The sequence below is a fragment of the Ptychodera flava genome, chromosome 5, assembly GCF_041260155.1.
Source record: "Ptychodera flava strain L36383 chromosome 5, AS_Pfla_20210202, whole genome shotgun sequence".
Lineage (NCBI taxonomy): Eukaryota > Metazoa > Hemichordata > Enteropneusta > Ptychoderidae > Ptychodera > Ptychodera flava.
Genome location: NC_091932.1, coordinates 43,368,358 through 43,387,028, shown reverse-complemented (window position 1 = coordinate 43,387,028; position 18,671 = coordinate 43,368,358). Strand labels below are relative to the sequence as shown.

Sequence of the window (18,671 nt, the reverse complement as noted above, 5' to 3'; positions counted from 1 at the left end):
CAGCTGACAGGTCAAAAGGTCATGGACAAAGCTTGCAGGTGCCATGGTCATGGTCAATTCAGGTACTCGACACAGACGTTGTCGCGGTTTGACACAATCTCAGAAGTGGATTTAACGTCCCTTTCAAATATTTTTGCTGCACAATTCTTTCATCAAAGATGGAAACGGCGGAAATAATAGACAAGGACAGTCCGGACTATTTTGTTTCCGATTTGGAGCCCTCTGAGTGTGAAAGAACAATCTGCAACCTCAAGTGCAATGATGGGCAGATCGTCCATGTAGCCATGGACGTAGCTACCTCCATGGTTGCAAGATTTCTCTCATATTGTACGCAGCAGGCATATCAACTTTTCCCATTCCAAGCAACTTCCTGGAAAGTGCTCATCTGACTGGCGTGAAATTTTTGTATGTACGTTGCTATTAGGGAAACCTTTGTCATGTTTTGTCAGATATTTCAATTTGGCAAGTATTTCCTGTCTTTTGTACTGGCAAATAAATCTTCAAAGAAATTACTTGTGAGATAAGTTTTTTATTTTGTATGCTGATTGTTGGAGTGACCTTAGTCGGATTCGTTTTACTAGTAAATTTGTAATTTGTATGTTTGTATACATTTGTATTTTGGGGGCATTTTAAAATCTCTTTTTAATGTTCTTTTCTGAAACCGCTCATCAGATTAAATGCTTTGAAATTTGATATGAAGGTCAATTGGGATGATCTCTATCAGATTTGTGTGAAAATCTGCAAAACTGTATTTTTGGGTAGATTATGGTCAAACTATTCCAAAAATAATCTTCTTGGAATTCCATTGTCTGATTGCTTTTGTGTGCAAGTTTGAAGGGATGACCCAAGTCAGATTTTTTTGGAAATTATTACAAAACTTGCAAACTTGTATTTTTGATGAATTTTTGTTACTCATGTGATTACGTTTGAAACTTGGAGTAAAGGTTTCTAGGATTGATTTCATGGAGGTAAATGGTTCAAATAATGCTCTATGCAAATACGGCTAATTATCAATTCGAGTTGACACTCTGACAATGGTCTATTTTTAGCTGAACTGTTGGGATTGTTAGGGTGTGTTGTAAGATTTCTCTCACAGACAGTGATCTTGTGAAGTAATACTTTTCTGTTGATAGCAGTGTGTGAAAGAGTGCCCAGGGAATTAATAATTTTTAAAGTTTGAGTTGCTTTCTTATTTTGTCGTGTCGAGAATAGATTTCACAGAGGCCAGTGAATTAGAAGTGGTTAATATTGTGACCGGGTTCATGAAAGTGATGGGCGATCCAGGGTATCTTTGTGTGTACGAATGCTACAAATGTGTTCATTGATTCACAATATACAATTTGTTGCATTTAGCACAGACAATGGCATAGATAATATTGCATGTTTTGCATGTCAATTGGCCAGTGAGAGGATATGATTTGTCATTGACTTTGTCGATTATTTTGTGTTCATTGTTCTGAATCATGAAATTGCACATTCTACAGTTGTAACACAGTTTACAGTTTCCTGGAGCAGTGTCTTTAGTCTTTGTCTTCAGTCTGGCTTTTACCACAGACAGTAGAGGGGCTTTCCCCCTCTACTGTCTATGCTTTTACTGAAGTTTGAACAATTCAGTCAGCAAAAAACCAGATCAGCAATAGAGTTCTGTAGTTATAAGCATAAAATTATACAAATCTGTCAACAGATAGTGGTGCTGTCTTTTCTATGATTACAAATATGTATATTAAGTATACATGTGCACTCTCAAAAATATAGTCTTTTTTATCTTGCTGTCTATTACCCAGGAGAAGAAGACTCGAGACAATAGCAGCCCCGTCCCTATTCCTGCATTCATAAGAAGACATGGACATGTACGTCTGTGGATGATGATACATACCGGTATGGATAAAGCCGTAAATCCTGTTTGTCTTTAGAGTAATGATGAACTGATCATTATAGCTATTGTGTATTAGAGCAATATATCAACATCAATATATCAATATTGCTGATAAGTATCCTGGTAAATCACTGACATAATTTTTAGTATGACTTCATGATTCCAATTGTTTCTTTATCTTCACTAAAGATAATTTCAGCTTTTTTATATCTTCACTAAAGGTACTTTCAACTTCTCTCGACTCTCAGAGTCAAAAGATGCCTGGATTATTAAGTGATCATAAATATTTAATGATTTATATTTGTGATTTATATTGTATAATAATTTTTAGCAGAATGAAATACAGGACTCACACTGTGATCAGAAAATGATCAGTGTCAAAAGTTAGTGACACATTTATTGAGGAGTTTTGTTCTGGAAACAAGAATGTTTTCTTCTGCTGTCCATGCAACATTTAATCAAGAAAATGATCTATTGGTAATTGCCTGGTTAGAACTTCTGTGTCCATCAGGAACATTTGGTAACAAAGTGCTTCCGTTCATCTTTAATACCTTTCCTGTTTACATATATTTTGAAAGAATTACTATCAAGACTTGATGAGTACAATTCTACCGATACAGCTGTGTTGCCATGGTTTCAACCTGATGATCCCGGAGTAGATGCTAAACTATGTGGTCGAGTCTAGTCACTATTGGTCAATCTAACAACATTGTAACTGGAGCTGTCACAGAAATCAAAATCACTCACTGAGGCACACAGTTTATGCACTGTGCTTTAAAAGTGTCTGGCATGCCATCACAGAAACGGTTTGAATTCAGACCAGATGATGAAAGCAGCACAAAACACCTATCCTGAAACTGAATACTTTTTGATGTATACACATCTCCTTTAGGAGCATTGGTTTCTAGTGTTACGTGCAGAGAAAACGAACAAAAGGGTGAATTCAGCAGTTTCCGTTTAAACAAAATTTATAACGAAAATAAAACTAATTGCTAAGTCAGGGATAGAATACAAGCTTTAAAAGTGCACAGATTACTTATCTCAGCTGGGACGGCAAAGCTCCAGTCTCAGAGTTGTAACAGTCAGTCGGATGAATGAACAGTCCTTTGGCTTGCCGGCTTGAAGTTGCACAAAGTCCACAGTATAAATCCAGCGTGGCAGTGAAGGTCTTGAAAAGTCTTGAAATTAATACTGCTGGAGTTTCCAAAGACTTGAAGTAACACGCAAGAGACATGATCCCAAAAAGTCTCCGACTGCAAGCCTGCTGTCCCAGTATTAATACTCATGTGCTTATATAAGCATATAAGAACAATCTAGAACTTTTATTGACATGCTAATTACTGTTCTAAAATTATCTCTCTTGCACAACTCAGTAAATTTCCAGAACATTCCAAACATGACTAGTTGAATTCAAGATTGTGAGGTCATTAAGGGCAGTGACCTTGAGAATGTTCTAGACTATTGAACTCAGGTCATGGTGAGTGTGTGAAAATGACCTACATATCACTAGTCATGGATATCTATATAGTTTTTATGCTGATGATTCCTCCCTTTACATGTCTTTCAATATTGACACGGCTGCAAGGGTAGCTAGTAATCTTGAATTATGTATCTCAGAGGTTAGGTCCTGGATGTCAGAAAACTTTCTCTGCCTATTAAAATGATGAGAAAACTGAATTTGTAACCTTTTCTGCCATTACTGGTAATCAGCCTGAGAACGGGATCAGAGAAATTAGGGTTGGTGATACTTTGATTCCTGTTCATTTCAGGCCAAGAGCCTGGGAGCCACTCTCGACTCTAGCCTCACAATGAAGCCTCATGTTGGTCAGATCTGCCGTTCAGCCATTTTCCATTTACGTCGCATTGCACTTATTCGGAAGTATCTTTCTAAATCTGCCACAGAGCAATTAATCCATGCATTTGTTACATCTCGTATTGATTCATGTAACTCTCTTTTATTAGGACTTCCCAAATACTTAATTAATCGTGTTCAACGTATTCAGAATATTGCTGCCAGAATTGTCACTCGTTCTAAACCCACTTCACATATCACTCCTGTACTTAAGCAATTACATTGGTTACCTATTTCTCAACACATAATTTTTAAGATTTTAATAGTTACTTACAAATGTATCCATTCCATTGCTCCAAACTACTTATGTGACATGATTTCTTTATATGTTCTGAATCGTAATTTGAGATCTGATCAGTTTAAACTCTGCCAAAATAGGTCACGTACTAAGAAATATGGGGATCGTGCTTTCAGTGTTGCTGCCTCCGTTCTTTAGAACAATCTTCCACTCGAGATACGATGCTCCCCTACTCTCTCTTCTTTTAAATCAAACCTTAAGACGCACCTTTTTAAATTAGCCTTTAGTTAATTTTTTATGTCCTTTTTTGGTGATTTAAGGTTACCACATGAGTTGTTGTGCAAAGTGTTGTTTTGTTGAATTTTAAATTTTTATTACTTGGATATTTTTCTTTTAGTTGTGAACTTTTTCTCATTTTACTTGCATATTTTACATTTTTAAAATAGTAGTGTAATTTTATAGCGTCTTTGATCACTTTTTATCACAGTGGATATAGACGCTTTATAAATAAATTATTATTATTGTTATTAAACAATTTTAGTGAGCTACCTAGTCATCTTATAAATAGATTTCTCATCCATAGGCTGACAGTACAAGACATTGTCCTCTTCCTCAAACAGACATGGATTTTTTATTTCTTTGCTCAAATTTAGTCTTTTTAGAAATATATGCCCTCTTTAGATGACTGGCAAATATGGACAATGAAAAGCAACTGACTTTAGTCATACTCCGAGGTGACTTAAAACTTGCTAATATGAATTCCTGTTTCATTTTAATCCATTGCAGTATTGTAATGTTGTCTGTCTATCACTTCAACATTTTAAGATTCAATCATGGTTTTATTCAAGAACTTATATTTGAAGAAAACTATTTTTTCCCTAAAATAATGTATCATTATGTTTTTCCTTTATTTTTAACATGAGAAATAAATATTACAGTATTTTAATTCAGTTTCTTATTGTCATTGCATAACTACAGATCCTTTAAGCATTAAAATTTGACAATTTTTTTTGTATTTGTGCAATCAGGTAAATTGTTGTAGATTGATCATGTAAACATTGTTACATACACATTCTTTAGTACACTACTGAGTCATGTGATTGAACAGTAATATCTCATTGAACCAAATATAACATTAAGGTTTCTAATCAACAATGTAGATACAAACTTAAATCTAATAAGATCTTGATCTAATAGACATTCTTAATCATAAAATTATCACCTTCAAACATTAATTCTGCAGCAAATCAGAATGTACAGTTTTGTGGCCACAGGTGCTAATAAACAATCAAAGTGAACACATACATGTATGTGAATGAGTTTTATCTTATTATGTACAAAAAAAAAAAAACATCAAGCAACAGAGTTTATAATGTGTCAGGTTCCCACCATTCTAGACTCTACAATCTCTGGTGCTGAATTCATCAGTGTTGTATTCTATGTGGTAGACTCTTGCATAGCCTGGAGTTGCAAAGCACTCACTCAAGATGTTGCGGCACTTTTGTGTGAGGTCAAAAGGACAAACAGCTCAAACAAATGTTAACTGTCCAGACTTTGTTGTAGAGGTTGGGTTTAGTCTCAAAGTTGACTATTAGAACAATTTATTGCTTGCTTTAAGTCTTGTCCAAAGATTTATGAAAATATACAGCATGAATACATTCATCCTTACTGTAACATTGACATCAATGAGTTTTTAATCTCTGCACTGGTTAGGTCATCTCCAATTATAACAAAGCAAAACAAGAAAATGTGCCAAATACATCACTTTATCAGAAAATTTAAAAATATTACATGAGTCACTATCAAGTCTGGTCAAAGAGGATGTTTTTCTATTTCTCTGTACAACCCTGATAATATATAAATGTTCACTGTTGTACATGCACTGAAGTAATGGGAATGTAATGCTGGACACAAGAATTAAACAAAGAGTACACTGATACAGCCCTATACCTGTTGGTGAGTGTTCAAAACATTTCCAATCTAGACCTGAATCAGAGAAATGGCTTAAAAAATATAATGCAGATGGTCAACTTTTCAAAGCATATTGATAATAAATCACAAAGTTCTCGATGATAGCATTGTTAAATCATTATTATAATTCCCTATTTATGTAATTTTACATTCTTTACCACTTTATTTGTGGTTTATGCTGAAAAATATGTTTTCGTATCTTAGTGTCATAGCTTTAAACTGAATCAGAAACTCAAGCTCTGAAGTTTCAATCGGATTTAGTGTATGAACGAAAGTAGTTGAAAGAATCCAACATTGGGGGCGCTATATACATCTGAGCCCGAAAGCTCCATCTCCGTCCAGTGATATCGACTATCAACAAAGTATCTCTATACTTCGCCCTTCAAACGCAATTTAATACGTAAAAACTATCGCCGCTGTGTTTCTGCCACTATTGACAATTTACTGAAGTTTAATACAACGGTGTAAGACTGGAAAAAGGACAGTTCGAACCAAAGAAACGTTTGGACACCAGACTGATCGGGAATTAAGATTTTTATCTTTGCATATGCGGCTGATTTCGATGCTAATTTATTCAATCGTCGGGGGTTTTTTTGTTTTTATTTTGGTCTGAAGTATCCAACCGCCACTAAAACCAAACTGCAGGCAATGAATTCCCCTGCTGCGGGGAATTTCCTTCTAATCACAGTAGAACTGACAGCGCGTTGAAGCGTTCTGCACGCGGACTACACTGTAGCTCTCATGATGCTCCTAACTCCAGTGCACGAAGCCTGTTACACAAACTTGAGATTAAGATAAAATTAGAATGATTTTGATTAATTGTCACGAATGAAAACATATACACCTTCGATACTGAATTCTGTACCTTAAGAGTAATTTAACATTCTACAGGGAAAATTAAATTTAATGCTAAAATAGTAAATGTGTGTAGTCTGAACACCTGTGCACTTGAACTACCCTACCCTGAACATTTCGTCACAGGTTAACTTTTACATCTACTGTGTACATTTACAAAATTTTACCATCCTCTTTTAATCACAAAAAGCAGTCTGGGAAAAATATGAAGTGCAGATCTCGACAGACCCTCTCAGCGTTATGCCGCAGAAAACATTATTAGTATAAAGCAGAAAACATTATTAGTATAAAGTTTGAGTTGACTTTTTGCGGTCCCTCCACCAGAGTTTATTATCATGATAAATGTAGAAAACACCAAAACGATAAATGATACTGAAAAAATGTCCTTGTTACAATACAAATGTCAACATATGAATATTAAACAACCATGAAAAGCTGATATTAAAATCGTCCTTGCTGCCCACTAATATCTGTTGAAGAGCTAACCGGTCATTCTCCATGTACGTTCACTCCGGCTCACTCGTCTTGCTTTGTTATAATTGGAGATGACCTAACCAGTGCAGAGATTAAAAAGTCATTGATGTCGATGTTACAGTAAGGATGAATGTATTCATGCTGTATATTTTCACAAATCTTTGGACAAGACTTAAAGCAAGCAATAAATTGTTCTAATAGTCAACTTTGAGGACTAAACCCAACCTCTACAACAAAGTCTGGACAGTTAACATTTGTTTGAGCTGTTTTGTCCTTTTGACCTCACACAAAAGTGCCGCAACATCTTGAGTGAGTGCTTTGCAACTCCAGGCTATGCAAGAGTCTACCACATAGAATACAACACTGATGAATTCAGCACCAGAGATTGTAGAGTCTAGAATGGTGGGAACCTGACACATTATAAACTCTGTTGCTTGATGGGTTTTTTTTTTTTTTTGTACATAATAAGATAAAACTCATTCACATACATGTATGTGTTCACTTTGATTGTTTATTAGCACCTGTGGCCACAAAACTGTACATTTTGATTTGCTGCAGAATTTATGTTTGAAGGTGATAATTTTATGATTAAGAATGTCTATTAGATCAAGATCTTATTAGATTTAAGTTTGTATCTACATTGTTGATTAGAAACCTTAATGTTATATTTGGTTCAATGAGATATTACTGTTCAATCACATGACTCAGTAGTGTACTAAAGAATGTGTATGTAACAATGTTTACATGATCAATCTACAACAATTTACCTGATTGCACAAATACAAAAAAAATTGTCAAATTTTAATGCTTAAAGGATCTGTAGTTATGCAATGACAATAAGAAACTGAATTAAAATACTGTAATATGTATTTCTCATGTTAAAAATAAAGGAAAAACATAATGATACATTATTTTAGAATAAAAATAGTTTTCTTCAAATATAAGTTCTTGAATAAAACCATGATTGAATCTTATAAATGTTGAAGTGATAGACAGACAACATTACAATACTGCAAGGATTAAAATGAAACAGGAATTCATATTAACGTTAATACGAATTCTTCTATACGAAGGATTTTGTTTCTGTAAACTACTCTCAAATTGTTGACATGTAGTTTTTTTATCGTGGTTGTTCTTCCATCGGCCGGGCTCGCGCTCGCTCACTGTACAAAGTACTGTACGAGCCCACTGTCGTTTTGTGGAGGGACCGTGACGAGCCCATGGAGTAGGTGCTTTTCTTATCATACACTTGCATGTTTATTGAATATAATTTATGTACTTTAATGGCAAAATTAGCGATCGAGGAAGGTGATTAAAAACAACAATAAAAGTACTCTGCTTGCCATTGCCGCATTGTGATGTGGGTGTTTTGATACTCCCGCCACCATGAGAGCGCACGACCTCATGTGACCTCGTGCCCTCTCCTCTACCCCTTAAGACAGCCTCTATGTGTTGATCGATGTATACACAGTGATTAATTGAGGTGCTCGGCGATTTTACGCAATCAATGAAATTTACTGTATTTTTTAACTATTTTATGGCTGTTTTGTGATGTTTGTGATTTTAGACTTCTGTAATTAAAATTTCATTCGTGTGTTTTAACAGACGAAGTATTGTGTGAGGGATTACTTTCCACAAATGAGTAAGGCTACAAGCAGTAATTAGTTATTTTTGTCAGATAAGCACGTTTTGTCAGATAAGCGCCGTACACCTCGTCATGTCTCAGGTGCATGCAGCTGTGTGATAGCGCCCTCTACAATACCACTGTCACAGTTCATCGCGATGGCGTCGGGTCAACATCATGTCTGTAGGGGCATTGGATATAATGACTTATGTCGGCGTAATTTTAGTTCATCGATAGGAAAACTTGAAACCATACATAACAGAGATAACAGAGGATATGCAGGTAATGTTTTAAAACATTGTTTCACACACACAACTGTTGATTCGCCATTCTCTACGAGTTGAGATGTGATGGGATCGGTTGTGTAATCAGTAAGATTCCATTGCAGAACACACCTCTTGACAAAATGACTCAAATATTTCATTACAAATTCTCGTAAACAACTCACTTTTGGTATATTTGTATCGAAGACATGAAGTGACAGCTATGTTGAATATTTCAGTTCAAAATTCTGTTTGAAAATGCAGAAAATAACCCCCATATTGATTTGTTGACATGACTCATGTGTTGTGATGTTGACAAATCACCGTCGATTGTCACACACTTCTTGTCAAATTTCCTCGATTTTTTCACTGAAAATGCTTCTGAAATCATTAAATTCCATCATGTTCAAACTCTAGAGAAGTAGCGACAACAACTTTGAATATTTTGCCCCCAAAATATCGGTTATAAATTCGAGAAATAACCGATTATTAGTTTGGAGGGTGATGTAAATAGTGCAGATCGATCGTTTCGTCACGCTTGAGTGACGATTAAATTTAGCGCGTCAAAACTTTTGAACAAATTTCAATATTTTGATGAAATTTAGACATTTACACATCATCTTGGTGTTTCTGTCTACTTAGAAAATACATGGATTTCATCGTAGGGATATTCTATAACAGCAATTCTATCACCGTCGGCAGTCACTGCCATGTACCAGGGGTGTCTCACTTGACGATGGAAAAGATGACCAATCCAAGCCCCATGTCGACTCCAATCGAAATCCTATTATTGTTCCGATCACAAACATAAACATGATCAGCGCCATCAACGGCAATGCTCCATGGGTAGTACAGCTGACTATCGCCGGTACCGTGGTGACCGTATTGGTACAAGTAATTCAAGTCAGTGTCAAAACACTTGATGCAGTGATTGTTACGGTCAGACACCATGATGACATCCCTACTGTTGACAGCGACAAAGCCAGGCCAGTCAAATTGTGTCTCACGATTACCTCGACGACCAAACTCTGAAATGTACTGTCCAGTCTGGCTGTACTTCAGGACGCGGTGACCTTTGACATCTGTAACAATAACAAATCCCTTCACAAGAGCTATGCACCAGGGATTTGAGTCTGTAGGTAGGGTAATTATTCTGATAACTTTATTATTTTGATCACAAACAACTATTTGCACATTACTGTCATCAAGGATGAAGTAGAGGTTGTCCTGAGAGACAGCTATGGACCATGGCTTGAATGGCTTGGCAAACTGACCACTGAAACTGCCCAACTCCTTTTCACAAGTGTAATCTTGGTTCAGTATGTGTACAATATTGTTGTCTCTGTCACACACCAAAAGTTTATCATTGTGGAATGCCAGACCTCTCACTTCTTTGAACATCTGTCCTTGATGACCCTTCAGAGTTCTTCTTGACCAACGTCCTGAAAGGTCAAAGGTCAAAACAGGATAAGTTGGAACTGAAATAGAAATGTAGTGACAACAAGGCTGCACTAGAGTTGATAGATATATCCTGAAGCTGAAAGCAGATATGGATTCACATTAAACTATATTACCAAGTCAATCTTTCACCCTTACTTTTTAGTTTATTTATTATCGCCATTTTATTATTGTTTATATTATTTTACCATGGCAACACAACAAGTAAATGTTCTGTCAAAGATACGGTAAGTCATTTCAAATGACAATCTAATTTGCAGCTTTTAATGTGTAGTTTATTGACCATATTTGATTATTAACATACTATTGAAATGAAGGGTACTTTGTCTGGTGTACTTGATTTGATGACCATCATGCTGCCATAGCAACACTTTTTATAAATTTTGGTTCAAAAATTGTCACTTGCTCTTCTGTGTTTGGTCCTGAAAGGTCAAAGGTCAAAGCAAGATAAACAGAAGCAACAGATCTGTGTTGACAATCTGACTGTACAGTAATTCAAATACCTTAAAACTTTGAACAAATATTGACACAAATTAAATTGCAATGTCATGATAATTATACAGCCAAGCTTTTTGATGTAACTATTATCCACGCCGCCCTGGAAGATATCCCAGAATCCACCACTTCACCTTCGCTTCAAAATGACGGCCATCTAGCGATACCGCGGCAAAGACGCTAAATTTTCAAACTAATTTTAAGAGCCACTGTGTTTTTTCTAATAAACTCATTTTCACGCCTACGACATTTTAGAGCCTTGTGTACAAGGCAGTGGTATTTTTTACGAATTTTCATTAGTTCTACGCGTGAATTTTTTGATCGAAAATTGATGCTTTGTAAAGTTTGGTCAAACATCAAATGTATCCACTTTTCATCGGACGTTTTTTGATGAAAGTCATATGGTCAACCCGGTCAATGTAGTATCATTCGACTTTTAATGGTACGAAATGTGTCAAACTGTCATCCGACCCCTATCGACCCCCTAGCGTTTTCACGTAATGGGGGCTTTCTTTCTGCCTACTTTTAGCGATTTCTAAAATTTGGACGCCTTATGTAAACATAGCCAGGCCGCTAGGCCTGCAGCTGAGGGCCGGGGCAGCAGGTCATCTCGACCCCTGTCCGTTTCGACCCAGTAATTCACACCCTCTTGTCGTTGTTTGTTGTCAAATCAATCCCGGTGCCTTAGTCACTTCGACCTCAGTCAGTTTTCATGTGACATGTACCTGACAACGTTTTACTGAGTACATTATGCAACTTATTTCTGTGAGAAAAACTGCTGGCTTCGCTACAACAATCCACGGGGCTGTGAGGCGAAAGTGAATATGATGACAATCAGTGAGTTCGAGCTTCATATCACGTCCAGAACGCTCAGTAAGAGCTTTGATTCTTCAAAACTGTTTTTAAGTCTGTTTGGTCTAGTTTGGTACACTTTTCATTGAAGAAAATTAAAGATTTCGGGGAGCCATGTTCGCGAGCTGCCACCACGCGAAGTGCGCCACGTCTGTTTGTTCGATAATGTGAGTGTGAACAATCTGATACTTGTGGGAGGCCTGGGGTACCCCGGCCCGATTGTCATTTACTGACTGGGGAACGTGTCTCACTGAAGTAGGGATGGATAAAGCATGTCATTTACTGATTTTTGGAGATAAGGCATTCGTCATTATCGTAATTGCTTGCCATATGCGGCAAGATTTGATGAGAGAAGCCGGTCCGCTCGCCTTGGTGTCTTGACGCCAAATGAGCCTATTTCCGGTTTAGGCGTTGGGCTTACAGCAATGCATTATAGGATATCTTCCAGGGCGGCGTGACTATTATCATAGCTTTTTTAGTTTTAATGCCTTTTTACCATGGCAACACAATAAATACAAATTTTGTCATAAGTAGAACTTTCCAATGTTTTAAACGTCCCAGCTTTTAGGTGTGTTGTTGATTACACTTGCTATTGTTGTATCACTATATACTACTTTCTGAATATGGTTAATTTAGTGAAAGCCATGTTACCATAGCAACACATTTGTAGAATTTGGTTCAAAAATTCTCATCTGTGTATATCTGCTCTATTTGTTCAGCTACATCAAAAATTCTTTCAAAATTCATTTAAGGTAATGCAAGCCCATTGTTCCACAAGCTAAATTACTGATTCTACAAATGATAAATAATGGAAAAATACTGTTTGGTGAAAAATTATGTTTCTGCTATTTTGCCATTGATATAAGTCAATCTCTTTCTCATAATAACTTTAAGAATAATATTACTGGCATTTACCATTATTTTTATGAAATACTTATAACGTTCTCATTTCACTGCAGTTTTTTGCCATTATTCTGTTATCTTTTTATTTAACAACTTCATGTTGCCATGGCAATACCTTTTGCAATATTAGTTCGTCATACTAGTATATTCTTTGACCAATGCCCTGAAAGGTCAAAGGTCATAGATGAAGGCAGGATAAGTATAAAGAATGAAAACCTGCAGTATTTCCTATACCTTGAAACTGAGAAAAGTTATTGATACAAATTGCATCGAAAAGTAAATCTTGTGACCGAAATGTGTAATGTATTTATGATTGATGTCAGATTAATTCTAATGCCTATCACCATGGTGACTAACAATTGCCCACTTATAATAGTTAATTCTAAAGATTTCAGTTACACCACAGTTTTTTTGTGCTCTATTAATTTTATTTGTTTATATCATGTCATGGTTTTGAACAGTTGGGGAAATGCTCTGAATTGTTTGATGGGAAAAAGGTTTGTTGCCATGGCAGCACGTTTGTAGATATTAGTTCAAAAATTCTTATTTGTTCTTATATCTTCATTGGTTCACTCTGAGTGAAATCTGAGTGAAAGATACACATGTTTATCAGCAAGTACATTGTTTCATCAGCAAATTGATTGATGGTTACATGTAATAACAAAATACAGTTATGTTTGTTATTAAAAATATATTGCTACAATTATGCAATGCTAGTCTTCAAAACAGAACCTTTAAACTATAAATTCTATAATTCCAAAAAGTTAGTAATATTGTTTCTATATACCGATATTGTGTACTCATTTCGCACTGTCAGACTATGCATAATGCCATCAACAAATTTATCCAAACGCTCTTGACCAGTAATTATAGAAAAATGTCTTGCATTAATAACGTTGAACAATAAATAAATTCATATTTCTACAGGCTGATTCAAATTCCTTACTTTTGAATGACAGTTGTATTTGCTGTTTTCAACTACAGCAGGAGTAATACCTACTGGTACCAGTGTTGCCAGTTACCTTGAAATGATTTATTTTAGCAGATAACTGTTGCTTCAAATGTAAATATATTAACTTTTTTATCCCCAATGATTCCTTTTTTCCCAGTTACAGAACAGTTTCAAGTAATATGATGGTGTCAGACTGCATATTTGAAGCTGGATATTATATGGAATGGCTGAATTACTTTATGTAAGTAAAATGCAAATTTTATTTTCACAGACTGACAATATATAGCTTGCAGGAGAAGAATTTCTCATTTTATGCAGTGATGCACTTGAAATCACTGTCTTCTCAAACTGGAATTGGTCATGTGAACTTATTTCTTGTCAATATTACAAACATTGATATCCTTTTCATCATATTCTTGTAACGCTTGATATAACTTGGATTTTGTCAGTGGTGTGTATATCTATAGCTATCTAGTAAAAGTGAAGATGTGTGAATATTACTTTAAATCCAAGGCATTTTGTCACATTTTTACTTGATGCCTTGATAAAGGAGTTTTACACACTTTTTGGGGGAAGCATAAAAAACAGACTTAAAAAAATCATACGACAACCTCTGCATATGATTAATTCGTAGCAGCTAGATCAGTATTTAAAGGGACAAAGTCGGCCATTTTTCATGACTTTTGTTTGATACGAGACACTATGTGTAGTGTTTGACATGTAGATACTAAATGAATGGATGACCATGCATATATTCGACCCCGGTTTTAAACACGATAAATAAAAACCATCGCAAGAAATAATAAATGGTCATGACCATCAATTCGGCTGTTCACCGCTATGAGCATCCACGTGTGAAAAAAACACACAGTGCACATGATGCATATAATTATATGGCGCCAGATCGATAACACAGTGTTCGGGATTCCCCTACCATCGATGCTGTAAGCTGAATTAAGTTACATCATTTTGACAGTCAGCTTTGCATGTACAGAACTTGACAACCAATCCTGTTCTTCAATATACTGTTCTTTGCTGCAAAAGAGAACATTTGCCTGCAAGCTGCAACGACAGTACCTATTCTCAGTCTCTCTCACTGTGACCTATTGCCTAAATGGTGGAATTGTTTTCATTTCATTTGTACATGTACCTCCATGCAGGTTTGCCCATGGACTGCGGGTATAGAAATATCAAAACAGAGTAAAATGAAAGTCTAGAATAAACTTCAGCAGACTGTCCCGGTGATCGTATGATTGAATCAATATACTTTGGCGACTGATGCGTACATCTTGGAGTGAACGCCAGTACTGCATGCTGTCTATGCCCGGTTCTCTAATCATGAGTGCTTGAATACGCAGTACGATACTGTTTCAATATGGCAAGACATACCGGTACATGCATGTACTTCTACTATTTTCCTATCACATCTAAATGAAACCGGTGAGAAAAAGAGCTTTGCCCCCAAGAAATCTGATTCACTCCCGGGTATATGTTTCAACCTGGGCTTCGTCCATACAAAATTGTTTTGCAGTAGTTACTAAGCTCTGCATGGCAGGGCTGTGTATTACAAGCTATAGGCTTCCAGTAGCTTAGTTGGGTGCATGTCTAGGGGAATCAGTCTTCTGGTTTCAGCTGTACCGGCGAACACAAAATTGTACAGATAAAGGTCCAAACAATATGTAAATTTGTGTTCGTTAAGCATTAATTTTACAGTATTCACAGCAATTAAGGCCAATTTCCTGTAAGTGGCTGTTTGTGTTTGTTTGGCGGTCTTTGACTTCGGGCAAACCACTATCAGTCAGTGCAGCAAACGCTGCAATGACTGCTATATGTGATGCAAGTGACTGCCGGCGGAAGAGAAGGGCAACTGCTGTCATAAGTCACCGTCATTGCCATCTTTGTACTCACTTGTGATTCAAAATACTGATCAACTGTAACAATAGTAACAAGAGGCACATAGAAATACCCCGTTCAATAACATTTTGCACAGATTTTGTTTGTCAAGAGGTACATGTAACAAACAATCATGAGTAGTATTGATCAATAGTACTCGGCGATGTCACACCTCTGGGTGCGATGTTTCAAAGTTCAACAAGTGATCATCTGGATCATGTCATGTTTGAAAAAAAAACACTATGGCAGAAAAATGCCCCAAAATAAAAGTCTGCGAAGACGTAGGTTTATCACGATTTGCTCACCATAAAATGCAAAGAAAATGTATGACTCTGTAACTGTTTCACTATCAGTATCACCGTAGCAATCTTACATGGTTTTAGTTTTATCATAGAACCATTGGGTCTATGGTTTTATTTCTGTTTCACAGTCCCTGTCATTCGATAGTTAAAGTAACAAGAAAATGCCCTTTTAATTTTCACTATTTAACTGTAATTTGTTTTTGCGTGTGCTCATCGTTATGCATTGTGCTGAAGTTTTATGAGGGTTACAGGCCATTAACACGCACAGTCGGAGTTTTTCCAAATGATGATGTTAAGTAGAGTGCGCAGTAATTCTTATGTGATGGGGTTCAAAAATGGTGGTTAATTCAAATCGCGTGGACACCAAGACAAACATTGAACATTGCCATAAAGAGCAAGAAGGCAGTTTTATATATCCTTGAAGCCATCTATGGTCAGTATTTTGGGTTGGCTATTGATTTGACTGTGGTTTTTTTTTGCCGTCGAAAAATGTGTAGAAATTGGCCGACTTTCTCCCTTTAAAGATATGCTACCAGGTATTTGCAGCATTCTGGAATTTTCATTTGTGTGTACATGTAACTTGAAACAACCTACCGGTACTGCCTTGCAATATAAATGAATAAAGAAGTCATGGTAGGTTTTGTTAGACTCATGTGCCCAGCCATGAAATATTATAATTCTATGCCATTAAAGGAAATCCTGTGTACAAGATACTGTATCTTTATCTTAGGGTCTGAAAAAATATTGTTTTACATCTGATCAAGATATTGCTTCTTAAGCCAAAAATGGTGCAAGTATTTGTAATTATACCACTCTATGGTAATATACTGACCAGCTGAACTTGGAGTTGCTCTACCACCAACCATCTTCTCCATAGACTCTAAATGACTTCCCTTGCCACTGCCATCACTACCGGTATATGACCCACTTTGTTCCTCTTTACTACCAGGCAGTGTCGATGTACCACCAGACATCACAGACGACACTGGACCACTACTACTAGACAACTCTTTACTACCAGCAGTAACTGAACCACTCAGTTCCTTTTTACCAATGGACATCACTTTACTACCATCAGTTTTGTCCTTGCGACCAGTAAGACGTTTGAAGAACTTGCCAAAAATACCACTGGAATCTCTCTTCCCTGTGGATGGACAAAAAAATTGCCAGTGGTGAGTAAACTTTTTTGTGACTACTAGAATCCCACCACAATGAGTTGAGATTTAAGTGTTTTACAAGATTTTTCAACATCTGTCTAGCTCATATCAGACAGAAGTTCCCAACACAGTACAAAGCATTCAATTTCAGCTGATTGGTGTGTACGAATAGTTTTCTTATGTTCCTCCAATACATGCAAAATTCTGTTTTTATCATTACCTGTAGAAAAATATAGTTTAAAGTCATCCACATCAAAAGTGTAAGTTTTATTCTCACAGTTGTACCTTTTATAACATAATAATAATAAATATTAAAATAACCACATTAATTAACATAAGTCTGTTGGTCTACTTCAATATATATTTCATTTGTGAGGAATTCATAAAAGCTCACTTTGAAATGACTCGTCCGATTGTGACATCCTATTCATCAATTAATATGAATGCCACAAGCATGAAGACAATTGAGTAATGACCAAAGAGCTCTCGTTCCGTGAATGTATACCCTTTATGTTCATTCATTCCATAGGAGAGAGTGTGAGAACAAAGTGATCACACACTTAGTGTTTTCTCTGGTGTTCTGCCACCAAAAAATCCCTTGTCCCTTCCACTCCCATGATATGGATGAATGATCTATTTTCCTTCCTCAATCCAACTATGATCTATTATCATAATAAATTCTTTTCAAATACTAGGAAATATTTCCTCCCATGTACCATAAAGACAGTGTTCATGACTATATCGGTCCAAAAATACAGGTGTTTACCTTGCGCTTTGCTAAATCAAGGCATAACTTACCTTGTACAACAATGTTTAATATCACGCGAAGTTGACTACAATCTTTCTCTATCCTCATTGATATGCCAATCTATACATTGCAAACATCATATAAAGTAGCGGTAAACTTTTGTTACCTGTCTGATGCTCTGTTGCTGTGGTGACCACTTCTGTCTTTATTCCATGTCCCTCCATGCCAGTCATCTCAGGTTGTGTTGTTGTGGCTGTCTCCATCTCACTTCCCTCCCTGACAGTCATCTCAGGTTGTGTTGATGTGGCTGTCTGCATCTCATGTCCCTCCCTGACAGTCATCTCAGGTTGTGTTGATGTGGCTGTCTCCATCTCACTTCCCTCCCTGACAGTCATCTCAGGTTGTGTTGATGTGGCTGTCTCCATATCACTTCCCTCCCTGACAGTCATCTCAGGTTGTGTTGATGTGGCTGTCTCCATATCACTTCCCTCCCTGGCAGTCATCTCAGGTTGTGTTGATGTGGCTGTCTCCATATCACTTCCCTCCCTGACAGTCATCTCAGGTTGTGTTGATGTGGCTGTCTCCATCCACTTCCCTCCCTGACAGTCATCTCAGGTTGTGTTGATGTGGCTGTCTCCATCTCACTTCCCTCCCTGACAGTCATCTCAGGTTGTGTTGGTGTGGCTGTCTCCATCTCACTTCCCTCCCTGACAGTCATCTCAGGTTGTGTTGGTGTGGCTGTCTCCATCTCACTTCCC

The 18,671-nt window shown here is 36.7% G+C and overlaps 1 protein-coding gene and 1 long non-coding RNA gene across 5 annotated transcripts in view; one reads left to right on the top strand and one right to left on the bottom strand.

The window, feature by feature from the left end:
• Positions 1-4,892: 4,892 nt before the first annotated feature.
• Positions 4,893-18,445, bottom strand: LOC139134048 (tripartite motif-containing protein 2-like). Of its 3 annotated transcripts, none has more exons than XM_070700911.1 (4): positions 18,080-18,445; positions 16,841-17,152; positions 8,978-10,595; positions 4,893-7,311 (listed from the first exon to the last, which is right to left on the bottom strand). In XM_070700911.1, exons 1-3 carry the CDS (start codon positions 18,414-18,416, stop codon positions 9,880-9,882), a joined length of 1,365 nt encoding a protein of 454 aa, XP_070557012.1. In that variant the 5' UTR covers positions 18,417-18,445; the 3' UTR covers positions 4,893-7,311; positions 8,978-9,879. The 3 variants fall into 3 exon arrangements, with proteins under 3 accessions (XP_070557012.1, XP_070557013.1, XP_070557014.1); XM_070700912.1 differs by having other exon boundaries at positions 5,645-7,301; XM_070700913.1 differs by having other exon boundaries at positions 5,645-7,311; positions 17,081-17,152.
• Positions 9,038-18,671, top strand: part of LOC139134049 (uncharacterized) — a 42,040-nt gene continuing 32,406 nt past the window's right edge. Inside the window, exons 1-4 of one of the 2 annotated variants that reach the window (XR_011552702.1) lie at positions 9,054-9,172; positions 9,796-10,292; positions 13,977-14,054; positions 16,958-17,180. This is a non-coding gene — a long non-coding RNA (uncharacterized lncRNA). Of the gene's footprint in view, positions 9,173-9,795; positions 10,293-13,976; positions 14,055-16,957; positions 17,181-18,671 lie in introns of those variants that run through there. The other variant, XR_011552703.1, reaches the window with a different exon arrangement.